Source organism: Eschrichtius robustus, chromosome 1 (genome assembly GCF_028021215.1).
Source record: "Eschrichtius robustus isolate mEscRob2 chromosome 1, mEscRob2.pri, whole genome shotgun sequence".
Classification (NCBI taxonomy): Eukaryota; Metazoa; Chordata; class Mammalia; order Artiodactyla; family Eschrichtiidae; genus Eschrichtius; species Eschrichtius robustus.
In genome coordinates, this window is record NC_090824.1 from 176,775,091 (window position 1) to 176,790,878 (window position 15,788).

Consider the following 15,788-nt stretch of genomic DNA (forward strand, 5'->3'; position numbering starts at 1 on the left):
GATTTATCACCCCTCCCCTAAGGGTGGGGTTCAAGAGGGATGGCCCATGGGTTGGAATACAATCCAAGTCTGGCCAGTCGGTAGTATTCCAATCCTTTTACTTGGAATGATCTGTCCCGGTGTGGATCCATAAGACTCAATCCCAGGTTTTTTGCTGGAACTGTGACAGAAGGGTAAGATGTAAACCTGGAGGCTGGAGACGCTGGCAGTCATCTTGCTGTTTTGAAAAGTACCTGCGAATGAACCCAACACAGAAGCCAGAGATGACAGGGACCCAGCCCTGAATCTGGACTGCTTGCACCCTGAATCTCACTTGAATCGAGGGTCTGCTCCTTCGCAGTTATATGAACTATAAACTTCCTTTTTTTTTTTTCCATAAGCAACTGTGAGGTGGGTTTCCTGTCTTTTGTATCCCTTCATAATATGCTGCCCTACTTATTTAAAAATGGATAGCTCACCATTGCTAGTGGGATTGTAAAATGGTGTGGCCACTTTGGAACACAGCCTGGCAGCTCTTCAAATGTTAAACATGGTATAACATGAGTAAGTTACAGTATGACTCTTGACTCCAATCCTAAGATCTGAAAACGTACGTTCACACAAAATCTTGTACACGAATGTTCACAGCAGCATTATTCATAATTGCCTCAAAGCGGAAACAACCCAAGTCCAGCAACTGATGAATAGTTTTTTAGAAATGTGGTATACCCATATGATGGATAATTGTTCAATGAAAAGGAATGAGATAGTGATCCGTGCTACAACGTGGATAACCCTTGAAAACATGCTGTATGAAAGAAGCTGGTCATAAAAGACCGCATATCATGTGATTCCATTTATATGAAATGTCCAAAACAGACAAATACACAGAGATGGAAAGTAGATTAGTAGTTGCCAGGGGCTGGGGAGAGAGGGGGAGTTAGGAGTGACTATGGATACAGGGTTACTTTCGGGGGTGATGAAAATGTTTCAAATTAGATAGTGGTGGTGCTTGCACAACTTTGTAAGTATTCTAAAAACCACTGAAATGTCCACTTTAAACGGGTGAAATTGTATGGTGTGTGAATTATATCTCAATAAAGCTGCTATTCTATTTATAGTTTGACTCTTTAAAATGCAATTATATTTACAGTTCAACTTTACTACTTTACTGATGAAAATAGAAATTTAGAGTATATGAAGGATTTCCTCTAACTGTATGATTCTAAATTGTCCTATATAAAACACTTTACAATAATGTTCTTTTAATGAAGATAAAAAATCATCAAGGAAATATTACAAAGGAAAAAAAAATAACAAAGACAAAATTACATAATTTTGATAATTCATGAGATATAATTAGATATTTCTATAAGTTTAGCTAAACAACTGTACAGTAATATTTAAATAAATCCTTTTGTTTCACACAAAAGAAACACCCTAACACAGTAGAGTCTTGTAATGCCTTCGTGAACACCAATTTGATGCTTTAAGATTTTAATGTGCTGTTAACAAGTTTTCAAACTCAGGCAAGTTTAGAAATGTCTTCGTATTGAATTCCTTCAACTCTGCGTCCTTTTAAAGGGCCCTACAAATTAAAATAATTGAAGAAGAGGTTAAGAACACACATGTACTTACAAGACAAGAAAAGGACACACACTTCTGGATCCAAATTTGCCTTTTTCACATCGCTAAGATACCATTAAGGTAGCTAACAGTTCCACACATCTGTGAATTTTTAAAGTATTCTACGGCATCCTCATCAAGAACTGGCCGTATTTTCTTCAGTGCTATGTGGCATGTGTTAATCTCTAGACCCTGTGGCAGAGCCTGGCTAGCTGGTCAGTATCTCCTCTGCTTCCTGGATAAAGTCACACTTCCTGGCTCCTCCTGTGGTCAGGTATGGCCGTGAGATGGAGCTCCGGCCCAAGGAAGGGAACAGAAGTGACGCGGGCCACTTCCAGGCCCAGGCCATGCTCCCCTCCACAGGCAACCCGTCACGCTCCCCGCGGCCTGCCTCAAGCACACAGACATGGCAGCTGTCAAAGCCCCGGCTGAAGGTGGTAGAGCCACAAGTCAGAAGGACCCTGGGCTCACAAATCACCCCTAAGAAAAGAGCCATTCCCTGATTCAGAAGACCTGTTCTGGACTTCAAAATGAGAAGTTAATGTCTATCATGTTTGTGCCATTATCAGCTGGGTTTTTTTTTAAATAACAAATATTATTTTAAGCAATACAAATCCTCATACTCAAACATATTTGTCTAGTTTAGCTGTGACAGGCTGGTCTTATTGCAGAAAATGAGTCTAACCTGAAATATGTTTTCTTCTTCCCTTCATATCCAACAAAAAGGGAAAGGGGAAAGAAAACTGGATTAATGAAAGATGATACCTGTCATAAAAGCTGATACAGCCTGGGAACACAGAGGCTAAGAATATGAGCTCTGGACCCAGACTGCCCAAGTTCAAACCCCACCCTCAGCAGGTGACAAAACCCCTCAGTGCCCCATTATCCCCTAGTGGGGAACAGTAACAGTACCTACATTACTGGCTTGCTGAGAAATATAAATGAGTTAGCGCATATAAAGTGCTCAGAATAACATCTGGAACATAATATGCATATGAGCTCAATAACTCTTAACTCTTATTATTAAATCTTTCGGTTAAAGTTTAAAAGTTGCTCCTCTCCACTGCGAAATAGAAAATGATGACGAAGACTCTACCCCTGGGCTGAGATTTCAGCATTTCTTAGATTCCTTTAAAAAATGCTTTTAAAATGTCTTCCTTTTAATGTACTATAACGATTACATATAAAGGAAATAAGTTCCCAGATAAAGCATGACCCAGCTTGACTCTTTCATTATCAAGTTTAAAGGTCGAAGGTCAATCACACTTCTGTGATAAGAAGGCCAAGCAAGGGATAAAGAAGGGGGCCAGACTTGGGTTAACTAGGCAAGTAGCTAAAAAGCTGCGGCTGGTTTTGAACAATTTGTGAGCTATTTAAGAAATCTGCTTAATAAATGTGTAAATTTCAAATCTTATGATACTGATACTAAAATTTAAGATGCCACAAATAATAAAAAAAGGAGAAACCACTCGAAAAGTTCATGTTTTTCAGGGCATTGACTTGGAGAAAACATGCGGACGTAGAGGCAAGCTGACCGACATGCACAAACCAACACAGATATTTTTAATGGAGGCAGGCTGCAAAAGAAGGAAAAAACAAAAAATTTGCATGTGGGTTTCCTCTCCCAAGAGTACACGCTGCTTTGCAATCAACCAGAAAGGCTTTCCCTGCGATCACCTCCGAGGTTCTATCTCGGTCCGGCTCTGAGAGCAATGAAAGCATTAGAGGGGAAGATGGAGCTATGGGTTCACAGCAAGGCCGGGAAGAAAGCAGCTCTCGAAAATCATACAGACTGGAAACCAAAGGTGTGGATGGAACCTAGAATATCCTCAACAGTACTCAGTCGTTCTGTTTCCCTTAGATGAAAACGTGAAGCGAGATCTAAGTTGGATAGTATTAGGAAACTAGAAAGTGGAGGAGATTCAACCTGCCAAGGAAATATGAGAGTTTCCACGATCTTATGCTGATTGAATCAGGAAAAAAAAAAAAACTGATTTAAAAAAGAGCTTCAATCTGTTCATGTAGTCAGATTAATAAATTCCCTACTGACAGGTGACATTCCCTGTTCCTTTTTTTCCCCTTAGAGTTTATGTTAGTTGGTGATTAGGTTAGTATTTTCAAGGACAGGGAAAAAATGCTTAATTTACTGAAATGTGATTTCTTTCAAATAAGAACCTAAATGGTTTTTCTAGAAAGCTTTCCTGAAACACATATTCTCAAACCAGTTCATAGGTGGGCTCAGGGGACCTAAGAACTCCTTAAAGGGAACACATAAAATTTGGCAGTTTATGTGCAGTTTCTTGCAGAGAGCCCAAAACTTTCATCAGACTCTTCAGGAAGTTGATTATTCCCCCAAACACTAAAACTTCCTGTACTGGAGATGAAAAAGCCTCTCGTTTAGAGATAAAGATACACGGTGCAGTAGCGCAGGGATCTAAAAAGAATCAGGCAGTTAGGAAAAAACATGTTTCAGACCCTTCCTTCTGAAGACAGCTCAGGTCTCACTCAGCCTCATGCACAGACCTGTCAGTGGACCATCAGTTCTAAGTCAACGAGCAATTTTACTTAAATGTCAGATTTCTTAAAATTAATTACTTTATTGATCTCTCCTACCTTAAATCCTTTATGAAAGAAAGAAGGACATTAAAAAATATTATTGAACTCTGTGGCTTTTCCCCCATTAACTCTGACTATACATTCCCCACTAATCACACTACTACGGCAGATTGAATTTTATGTTAGATGTGGGGGAAAAAAACTGGGATACAAAACTATGTGTAATATATACAATTTTATAAAATACAAAGACTGAAAAAAACAGACCAAAATATTAATGGAGGTTATCATTTGCCTGGAGGTTTACGGGCAATTTTAAAAATTATTTATATTAAATTGTATTTTTCAGCTTTTATCCAAGAGAGCTGCTAGAGACTGAATGTTTGTGTCCCTGTCAAAATTCATTCAATACATTCAAAATGTGATGGTATTAGGAGGTGGGGTCTTTGGGAAGTGATTAGGTCATGAGGGCAGAGCCCTTGAGAATGGATTAGTGCCCTTAAAAAGGGATCCCAGAGAGCTCCCTTTCCCCTCCCACCATGTGAGGACACATTAACCAGGAAACAGGCCTTCAGCAGACACCGAATCTGCCTGGGCCTTGATCTTGGACTTCCAGCCTCCACAAATGTGAGAAGTAAATTTCTGTTGTTTCTAAAGCCACCCCAGTCTATGGTATTTTGTTATAGCAGCCTGAACAGATTAAGACACATAAGGAATTTCTTTTGTAATCAGAAAATAAAATGCTTTAGTAATGTCAGTCATTAGAGAAAATAAGCTTACAGATTTCCAAATAGGAGAGAAGGCAAACAGAAAACCCAAACTTAAAACACCAATCCAATAAAAAAAACCACAGCACATTTTAAAAGCATTTTGAAATTTCTGTCTTTGTGTAAACTATACTTACGGTTTCAATGACTATAGTAGCTGAAAAAGTCTTCTCATTGATGGATTCTAGGGTACCTTCATTTCCTCTGTAGCCTCCATTTAAAACGAGAATTCTTTTTCCTATAACAGAAAAGGGTTAACACTTAATAAAAAGAAAATGGCCACTTTCTTCTACTTTCTTACAGCCAAATGCAATTACACTGAATCAACGTAGTAGAAAACAAAACTATTCTCTTAGAAGTTCTTAATCATTTAATATCTGTATGATTCTAAAGTACAGTTTGTAGATACTTTGATTACTATAACATTACAAGACTCATCATTTTTTCTACTTATTTGTCAAGAGATGTTTTAATTTTATACCAAGGAGTATAAGGTTCTTGGAGGAGATGCCCAGAGCCCAGAAGTAATCAGAAAAAATTCAGCTTACTTTTAATTTCTCTCTTTTTAAACTCATAAGATGGTTGCTAGTTTCATAAAAGCGTAAATATATGCCTGCTATTTGGTTGAGCCATTCTATCTCTAAGAATTTTCTCAACAGAAATCACATATCCATACAAAGATCTGTATGTGAATGTTCATATAGCAGTTTTGTCTGTAATGGCCAAGAGCTGTAAACAGCCCCAATGTCCATCAGTAAGTGACTGGATAAAGAAACTGGAACATCCACATAATGAAATACTTGGCAATAAAAAGGAATAAAGTATAGATGCACACAACAACGTGAATGAATCCAAAATGATGCACTTAGTGAAAGAAGCCAGACAGAGACACAGGACATGTGGTATGATTTTATTTATATAAAATTGTAGGAAAATATGAGCTAATCTATAGTCACAGAAAGCAGATTGGTGGTTGCGTGGGGGACACGGGAGACAGAGCAGGGAGCGAAGGATTATAAAGGAAACAGGAAACTTTGGGGGGTGATGGACACATTTGCTAACTTGATTGTAAGGATGGTTTTCACGGGAGTATGCATGTGTTGAAAACATCAAATTATATACTTTATACAGATGCAGTTTATGTCAATTACATCTTACTGAAGCTGAAAAAAAAGTCCACAATTTCTAATCCATAAAATGAATTTTATCTTAGGGAGAAAGAATACAGGAGACTAGAGACTAACATTATCACTGTGCCAGCAATGATACCACCATGAAGAGTCTGGGTCAGAGGCAAACAACCTAACTACAGAAGCATTTATACTAGATATGTGTAAGACAATTAAGGAAAAGAAAATGCAAAATAATACTGACTTTTACTCTACCATCTCAAATAGCTAAACAAGTATATTAATAATAATCCTAATATGATTGATTTTATCCGGATATGTCTGTGATTTGCATCTGGAAAGAAAACAAAGATTCTAGAAAGGGAAAATTTATTTACGCCACAAAATAGCTTTCTCAGAGGACTGGTAAACTACCACCTCACCAAGTCAAACTGGGATCAGTTATACTGGCAATTACATGTTTCTAAAAAGGAAACTCATACCCAGAACTATCAAGTAACGTCAAAAACTAAGGTTTTAAGAATGGAATCACTTATTTCGATGGTATATTAAATGGTCTGCAAAAAGATTTACCTGGTGCTGGAATTACTGTTTCTAAATGAGTCTGGTCAAGTTTCAGCTTGTCTCCAGAATCAATCATCTTCACGACAGCTGTGTAATTGTCAATTACTTCCTGCCATGTAAAACCAACACTTTTATAACAGAAGAGAGATGTGAACACAAAGTCCAAAGGACAGAAATAAATGTAAACAATGAAATTCTAACCAAAAGGTAAGAGTAACTTGTTTTAAGAGTAACTCCTTGTATCAATGGAGTTTATTTTCTAGATGCCATATATGACCTCAGGCTATGGTTCTTAAAGAATTCAATTCAAAGCTTAGTTAAGGTTTTCATCTGGAAAGAAAAGGCTGGTGATCTTAGAATAAGACTTTAAGAAATACAATGAGAGGGATAATTCTGTGTCATTTCAAGTACAGTAGGAGGGCAACTTATACACGCACAAGGCTGGGTGCTAGCATGAAACTATACTTCGGAAAAGCAAAAGAGAGAAAAAGACTGGGACTTCCCTGGTGACGCAGTGGTTGAGAATCTGCCTGCCAATGCAGGGGACACGGGTTCGAGCCCTGGTCTGGGAGGATCCCGCGTGCCGCGGAGCAACTGGGCCCGTGAGCCACAACTACTGAGCCTGCGCGTCTGGAGCCTGTGCTCCGCAACAAGAGAGGCCGCGATAGCGAGAGGCCCGCGCACCGCGATGAAGAGTGGCCCCCGCTTGCCGCAATCAGAGAGAGCCCTCGCACAGAAACGAAGACCCAACACAGCCATAAATAAATAAAATTCTTTAAAAAAAAAAAAAAAAGAAAGACAGAAAGAAAAAGACTGGAGCATTGATTTTTACATTTTAAAATCCTAGAGCAATCAAAAGATAAGTCTCTCAGGCAAACCACAAGGAAGTCCTCCTTGGAACTCTGGGCCACTATCACATTGCCCGTCATTAACAAAGGGAATGTACCTTACTTACTAGCAAGGTGCGCTCACTGAATTTTTTTAAGTGGGATTTCATACATACCATTTGCTCTAGCAAGAAAGTGGACCTAAATTAAGTATAAACTATGGCTGGAAATGAAACATTTCTCCAACCATTGTGAAGTCAGCCTTCCTTTCATGGACCCAGCAGGAACCTTAGACACACTGCTTCTGTTACCAGGACGTGATTTTTAAGGAATATCAAAATGGCTTTACTCAGCCACACACCAGCTCCTTCCCCAAATTCCATCATAACTTCATGTTCTTACCTTAACAATCCCCTTTTTCTTATGATATTTCTCTCCAAGTTTTTTGGTTATAATTTTCACTACAATTTCCTGGAAAATAAGAAAAAAATAAAGATGGAAGGAATGATATAAATTATCTTTCCCCTTTTGATCCTTCATTTTAAACATTTCCACCAAAAATCATAGTAAAATGTTAACTGCTTTGCTAAATAAGACATTCTGGAGTTGGAGGCCTTCCCAACGATGGCAGATCATTTCCTTAGTTGTCTCTTTTTATTCAACACAGTTGGTTACCAAGAGGAAAAAAACGCATATCTCATGGCTGATTTCCATAGTGAAGGTTTCCTGAAATCTAAGACTTTCATCCACCAATCTCAACTCTATTAATCCAGGTCTTTCAGAGACAGCTTCTTTCTTTCTCTCCATTCAAGGAAGAAAAAATGCCAAGGATGTTTTATGTTGACGTTCACCGCTGACAAAAAAACTCAGAGAGCAAGAGTCTCACTGGGAACTGCAAGAAACGGAGGCTTCGAGCTAAAGCACAGCACTTTCCACAATGCTCTTGTCTCACGATGTTGCTCTGGCTTTTTGATAAGACTGGACTCCTCCAGACCACCTCCAGCTGAAAGCATCGCTCTGCTGAGCATCTAGTTCTCAACGGGAGAGAAATCTGAGTTTCTTTCTGTTTTTGTTTTTTTTTTTTTTATAAATTTATTTATTGATTTATTTTTGGCTGCATTGGGTCTTTGTTGCTGCGCGCGGGCTTCTCATTGTGGTGGCTTCTCTTGTTGCAGAGCACGGGCTCTAGGCGCGGGCTTCAGTAGTTGTGGCTCACTGGCTTCACTAGTTGTGGCACACGGGCTTAGTTGCTCCGTGGCATGTGGGATCTTCCCGGACCAGGGATCGAACCCGTGTCCCCTGCATTGGCAGGCGGATCCTTAACCACTGCGCCACCAGGGAAGCCCCATGAGTTTATTTCTTATTAATGCCTTCTGAGTTTGCTTCTTTATCATTGTTTTCCTGAGTTCGATTAGCTAACGGCTGACGATGAAAATTAAATCACCTGACTTAATTCCAGATTCACTACAGCAATTCTGTATTTGCTACTTCAAGTGGATACAGCAGAAGTACTAGATGGTCACAAGTACTTCAATAAGCCAGGCTAAACATTACATTAACAAAAACCTAGTAAGGACTTTGGGGGAGAATATTTAACAGCAGAAAAATATGTTTAAGAGAAGGCTTGAATGTTCTTATTCTTAAGCCAGTATTCTATTAAGACTTTCTCAATGAAGCCATATAATAATACCAACAGCTTCTCTGATTTCTGGGCTAAATTTCTCAAGGCCCTCATGGGTACACACACTTATAATTTAAACGTAATTCATTACTTCATTGTACTATTGACACTTGCTCATAGCACATCTGTCAAAACTTTCTTTTCTGAGTTTAAAAACTAAAGCTCTCCAATCCATCTCTGTGGGCTGCTGGTTATTTTAACACACATACTGCCCATTTCAAAATGAGACCACACGCTGAGTCATTGGATCCCTGTTGGCTGATCTTCACTTTTAATGTAACATTCTCCAAGAGGAACTAGGAAGAAAATCTGAATAATTTACTATACCAGAAGATTATCAAACTGAAAATAAAATTTTATTGAAAGTATTGTCAATGCAGGGACTTCCCTGGCGGCCCAGTGGTTAAAGACTTCGCCTTCCAATGCAGGGGGTGCGGGTTCAGTTCCTGGTTGGGGAGGTAAGATCCCACATGCCTTGTGGCCAAAAAACCAGGGCATAAAACAGAAGCAATACTGTAAGGAGTTCAATAAAGACTTTAAAAATGGTCCACGTTAAAAAAAATCTTAAAAAAAAAAGTATTGTCAATGGGAAGAGAACTTTTGGACTAACTAAAAATGCTTTGCTTTTTTTTTTTTTTGCTTTTGGTTTGTTTTCTTTTTCCTTTAAACCAATGGTTCTGAACAAACGTGATTCTAAACATGAGAACCACCTAGGCGGTTAGTGAAAATAGCCATTTCACCCCAGGAGACTGGATAGTGGTAGTATTGAAGCATATATATCTTAGAAAGAAATGGTCTAAATTTTTTTGAATTGTGCTCTGTTTAAGAACTACTGCTCTAAGCAAAATTCTTGATTACACGTTCATAAACAATATATGAAACTATTAATATCAAATGCTAGCTACTCCGACAGGGAAAGCAAACAAAATAATTCATAGATGGTTGCCTCTCTCTAGGTCCTTCCTTTTCTAATCCTGACCCAAACTTCTACTCAGAGACGGAAGTAAGGGAGACTAATGCATCCCAGGAAGTACTGTTTATCAGGGCAGAGTACAACCTAGTGAATCTGACTGCCAGGGAAATCCTAGCTCACCACTTTCTAAATGGCCTTGGGGGAATTACTCAAATAATCTATACCTCAGTTTTCTCACCTATAAAAAGGGAATAATAACAGTAATTACCTTGTAGGGCTGATACGAGAATCACCTGAAATAATTCATATGAAGCACTTTTTTTAATATATATATTTTTAAATTGAAGTATAGTTGATTTACAATGTTGTGTTAGTTTCAGGTGTACACCACAGTGATTCAGTTATATGTATATCTATTCTTTTTCAGATTCTTTTCCCTTATAGGTTATTAAAAAATATTGAGTATAGTTCCCTGTGCTATACAGTAGGTCCTTGTTGGTTATCTGTTTTATACGTAATAGTGTGTAACTGATAATCCCAAACTCCTAATTTACCCCCTCCCTACCCCCTTCCTTTCCCCTTTGGTAACCATAAGTTTGTTTTCCATGTCAGTGGGTCTATTTCTGTTTTGTAAAGAAGCTCATTTGTATCTTTTTTTTTTTTTTAGATTCCACATATAAGCGATATCATGTGATATTTGTCTTTCTCTGGCTGGTTTATGAAGCACTTATTTTCTATTTAATACAGCAAGGATTTTCATTTTACATAACTTATTTCATGATCTTTCATGTGATCACCAGGCAAATGTTTCCCACTGTAAAAGGACATAAACTAAGACATGGAAACAAAATTATTTTTAAGCTAGTGAGGGAATAACTATGAAGATTTAAATTAGAACTTTATGCTTTTTGATCTTCCAGATTATTATTAATAATAATAATAAATCAGAAATTTTCAAATCAGAAATTACCCAAATAACTACTTTTCACTCTCGTGTTATTGATCAAGCCAGCTTCTTTAAGGATAACTAAGATACCCTGAAGGTTTTATGAAAACTTCATATTCCAGTAAGTTCAAAATCGAGCAGCAATAAATAAAAAATATTTAAAGTACTGAAATGTTTAAAAATTATTATGCAATTGTTATCTTAAAAGAACAAGAAATAAAGTGAAATAAGTCAGAGAAAGACAAAAACTATGATATCGTTTATATGTGGAATCTAAAAAATACAACAAACTAGTGAATAAAACAAAAAAGAAGCAGACTCACAAATATAGAGAACAAATTAGTGGTTACCAATGGGGATAGGGAAGTGGAGAGGGGCAATAAAGGGATGAGGGGAAAAATAGTTATTACAGGCTTACATGAAATCATGTGTGTGAAACTTTTGAAAACTGGAAAGCACTACAGAATTTAAAGAATCTTTCCTTCAATAAAAAAAATTTTTTAAAGACTTTAGTAAATTAGATTAAGGAAAAATGAAAAAAGAAAGAAGAAGCAATAATAAAAAACAAATCTTTCCTTGAACGTATATAATTAAAACCTGTTTTTAGAAAAGGGAACCCTCTTGCACTGTTGGTGGGAATGTATATTGATACAGCCACTATGGAGCACAGTATGGAGGTTCCTTAAAAAACTAAAAATAGAACTACCATATGACCCAGCAATCCCACTACTAAGCATATACCCTGAGAAAACCATAATTCAAAAAGAGTCATGTACCACAATGTTCATTGCAGCTCTATTTACAACAGCCAGGACATGGAAGCAACCTAAGTGTCCACTGACAGATGAATGGATAAGAGAAGATGTGGCACTTATATACAATCGAATATTACTCAGCCATAAAAAGAAACGAAATTGAGTTATTTGTAGTGAGGTGGATGGACCTAGAGTGAAGTAAGTCAGAAAGAGAAAAACAATACCGTATACTAACACATATATATGGAATCTAAAAAAAAAAAAAAAAAAAAAGTGGTTATGAGGAATCTAGGGGCAGGATGGGAATAAAGACACAGACCTACTAGAGAATGGACTTAGGGACACGGGGAGGGGGAAGGGTAAGCTGGGACAAAGTGAGAGAGTGGCATGGACATATATACACTACCAAACGTAAAATCGATAGCTAGTGGGAAGCAGCCACATGGCACAGGGAGATCAGCTCGGTGCTTTGTGGCCACCTAGAGGGGTGGGATAGGGAGGGAGACGCAAGAGGGAAGAGATATGGGGATATATGTATATGTATAGCTGATTCACTTTGTTATAAAGCAGAAACTAACACACCATTGTAAAGCAATTATACTCCAATAAAGATGTTAAAGAAAAAAAAAAAAATGCTGTTTTTACAACAAAGTACCTAACTGGGTATTCTTATAGCAAAAATTGAAAATAATTCCAGGCTTAAATTCAAGGTGTCCATACACAAATCTGGCATGAAACTCAAGAAGCATTACTGGTCCATGAACATGAAGTAACCCTCTAATAACAATACAACCAATACTTACAGAGTAGATGCAAAGACAAGTCATTAAAGTTATAAATCTATCTATAGAATTTACAGATATTTAAAACATTTAGCCATTTATACCAAATGCTATTTAAATCATTCGCTTAAAAGCACATTTAGAAGTAAGAAGCCCCAGCGGGATACGTACAGGCTGGAGCCAGTAATCTGTTCGGGCAGCTCTTTTCTTCTCCTCTTCAATCTAGAGGACGCATGAGACATTCATAAAATTACCTCTTTAAAATCCTCAATTTATTTCAAATAACATTCCATTTAGCAAAAGAACACCATAAAACACACTTCACAGAAGATCGATATAATTTGCAAGCTCAGATAAACACAAACCTTTTTTGCAATTAGTTTTTGATTGAAAAAAAAAAGCAACTTGGATTTAAGAAAATAAGTGATAGGCAAGTCAACTGACCAAGAAGATAAACGCAAACAACCTCTATTGGGTCAATACTGCAACGCCACCTGCCAGCATTACTCTGCCCTATCCCTGCTTCCTCCCCTGGACTGTCATGAGCTGGAAAACAGGCGATGTTTTCAGGGGGTAAAAACATAACTCTTACAGACCAATTTAGCACAGCATAGTTGGGTATACAGTTTGATGGCAAAGAGGAGCTTCCCTGTTTGATAAGGATAATAAAGCTTGTGAATGGAGGGGAAGAAAAACACAACCAGGAGAGAAGTAAATGAAAGGGTGACCAAAAGGAAAACGTGCTGACCAGCCGACCTGGCTGTATCTCACACCTTTTTCTTTCTCACCTGCTCAGTTAACCCTAAGTACCTACTTTCAAAGGGACTGAACAATGTCGCTCTTTGGTTGATTCAAAACCTCATCTTAGTTCCTCCAACTTTCCAATATGAACAAAAAGTATTCTAAACTTGGCATGGTTATATTCTAAGCAGGTAGATCTGGCTTTCCATTTTACTTTGAATTAAATTCAAAATGGCTTATAAGACCTCTGTGGTGTTGCCCCTGTTTCTCTCTCCAACCTCAAATGTCACCACTCTTGTGCTTACCATGCTCTAGCCACCTGGATCTTCCCTTTGGATGCTGAACTACAGACCTCCCCTGCCCTAGCGGGGGAACAAGCTATCTCCCCACTCCCTGCCCTCAGACCTCCTCAGCACATAGCATTTTGTAATTACTTATCCACTGGTTCACTTGGTCGTGGAATGCCTCCTTCACTAGGGTGAAAGCTACATGACATGCAGGGACTGTGTTTTTCTCCCTACTCTACACATGCAGGACCTCACATGATGCCCAGCACATAACAGCAACTCAGTATCTGCTGAATGATGGAGTGACTACATCTCACAGCGTACACACGTTATGCTATACTTTAAGCTTTTCTAACTGTCCCGCATTGTGTGAGGACTCAGTAACAGGGAAGACCAAACAGTTACCCCCATTCCTTCACAAATGAAGAAAAGGGATGAGGAGACCAGAGGAAATGATGTTACGGGGAAAAACGTTAGCTTCTTGTATCCATTTATTCTTTGTCTTCACCTTTTCTACTTATTTCATAGATTTATTGATAAGGGAAGGTGATGTGTTGGAAGGGAGAAAGGAATATTTAGGAATATATTAAGAACCTTCTGCAGAACGGCTCTAGAATTTCAGGTAAATTTAGAGCAAAAGTATAGCCCTAGATCCAGATAATCATAGGTTTTCAATGATTCATCGTATAAACTTGGCCATCAGGTTAAATCAAATTAAAAATATGTCAGAGCTTTCTCTCCCGGCTAGGAGGTGGTAAGTGGAAATCAGAGGCAACACGAGAGCCCAGGTTGGTGGGGGCATCCATGGAGGATGCCAATTTCACGAAGCCACCAAAGGTGAGCAGAGCTTTCATTTCTGGCTTCAATTACCACTGAGGTTCTCCTAAACTAACTCTATTGACCATAATTTCATGGAGTGTTTTGAAGATAGCACTTGAGGCAAGAAAATAAACCTATCTAAGGAGGTTCCAGCTCCATTCAGATGGAATTACATCTAGGCTCTTTTTTCCTAACCTGGTATGAGCACATTTTTCTCACTTTATATTAATCTCATAATTGGTGAAACTATTTAACTTTCCTTGGTTGGAATCACATCATTCCCCAAACAGCTAGAGTTGACAAGCAGTTCATAAAGCGTACCTCCATGATTTCATCGAGTGCAGATTTCTTCTTCTTCTTTTCTTTTGACTGAGCTGAGCTCTGGGAAGATTCCTTCCGTTTCACCGATGCTGCGTTCCCTATTGTCTTCAGAGCACTTGGTCCCAAAGAACTGATGGGAAGAGGAACCGTGCTGTTAACAAAAACTGTGCAAAGACGTAGGCTTTATAATGTGCAAAAGGAACAACAGAGAAGAAATCTGTTATATGGTTAGTTTCCAACAGATTAGTCAAAACTACGAAGGGCGTGTCTATCACCTACAGACTGGCAGCACCATGAGAACATGGAACCCTTCCTGTCCCTCCCACCTTCAGTTAGTGCCACTCTATCAGTGTGGCTGAGTGACGGATGACAGCATTGGCTTCAGGGTTGGGGCCACCAGGGTCTGATCCTACTTCTGCTGGGACCTTGAGCAATTAACTTTTCTAAGTCTCATTTCTTCACATATAAATGGGGATAGTAATGTGACCCAACTGTAGCTCGACCGGCAGGATTAAGTGAGATGTTTGTAAAACAGCTGGTAGAAGTCCAGCACATCGTTATCAGTTCTATTTCTTTAAAGCAAAGATCTCAACATTCAATTAGAAATTTTTTTATCGTTCCCAATTGCCTAACGTCATCAGTGTACATTCTAAATTCCTGAGTGCCATGATAAAATTGTCACCACAGGCCCCAGAATGCCATCCCTGATGTATTATGTATACTTGTCATTCTGAACAATTTGCTGTTGACTGAGCCATGTCCTGTGCTTCAAGCTTTTGCAAATCTGCACATGCCTCTTTTATACCTAAAATAGTCTCTCCATTGATCTCCATTTGCTGAACTTCTTTAAGATCCATTCTTCATGAGGCTTCTTGGAATTTGTCGTTTTTGAACCGCCATAGCACTTTGGGGCAGGCTTCCCACTCCACCTGGTATATAACCATTTGTATACGTGACTCCTCTCTCACAGTAGGGGAGAGAATATATATAGCCACATATATATATATATATATATATTTTTTTTTCCCCCGTAAAGTAGCAGTAACTATCTTGTGACTCAGATAAAATAGATGCTCCATTAATATTTGCTGACT

The 15,788-nt window shown here is 38.4% G+C and overlaps 1 protein-coding gene across 1 annotated transcript in view; it reads right to left on the reverse strand.

Annotated features, from left to right (window-relative positions):
* Positions 1-1,341: 1,341 nt before the first annotated feature.
* KIN (Kin17 DNA and RNA binding protein) overlaps positions 1,342-15,788 on the reverse strand; it is a 35,899-nt gene continuing 21,452 nt past the window's right edge. Inside the window, exons 8-13 of the mRNA XM_068538372.1 lie at positions 14,695-14,824; positions 12,698-12,748; positions 7,852-7,920; positions 6,632-6,731; positions 5,066-5,166; positions 1,342-1,567 (exon numbers count right to left, since the gene is read on the reverse strand). Of these exons, the coding sequence (XP_068394473.1) occupies positions 1,505-1,567; positions 5,066-5,166; positions 6,632-6,731; positions 7,852-7,920; positions 12,698-12,748; positions 14,695-14,824 (514 nt within the window). The 3' untranslated portion in view covers positions 1,342-1,504. The remainder of the gene's footprint in view (positions 1,568-5,065; positions 5,167-6,631; positions 6,732-7,851; positions 7,921-12,697; positions 12,749-14,694; positions 14,825-15,788) is intronic.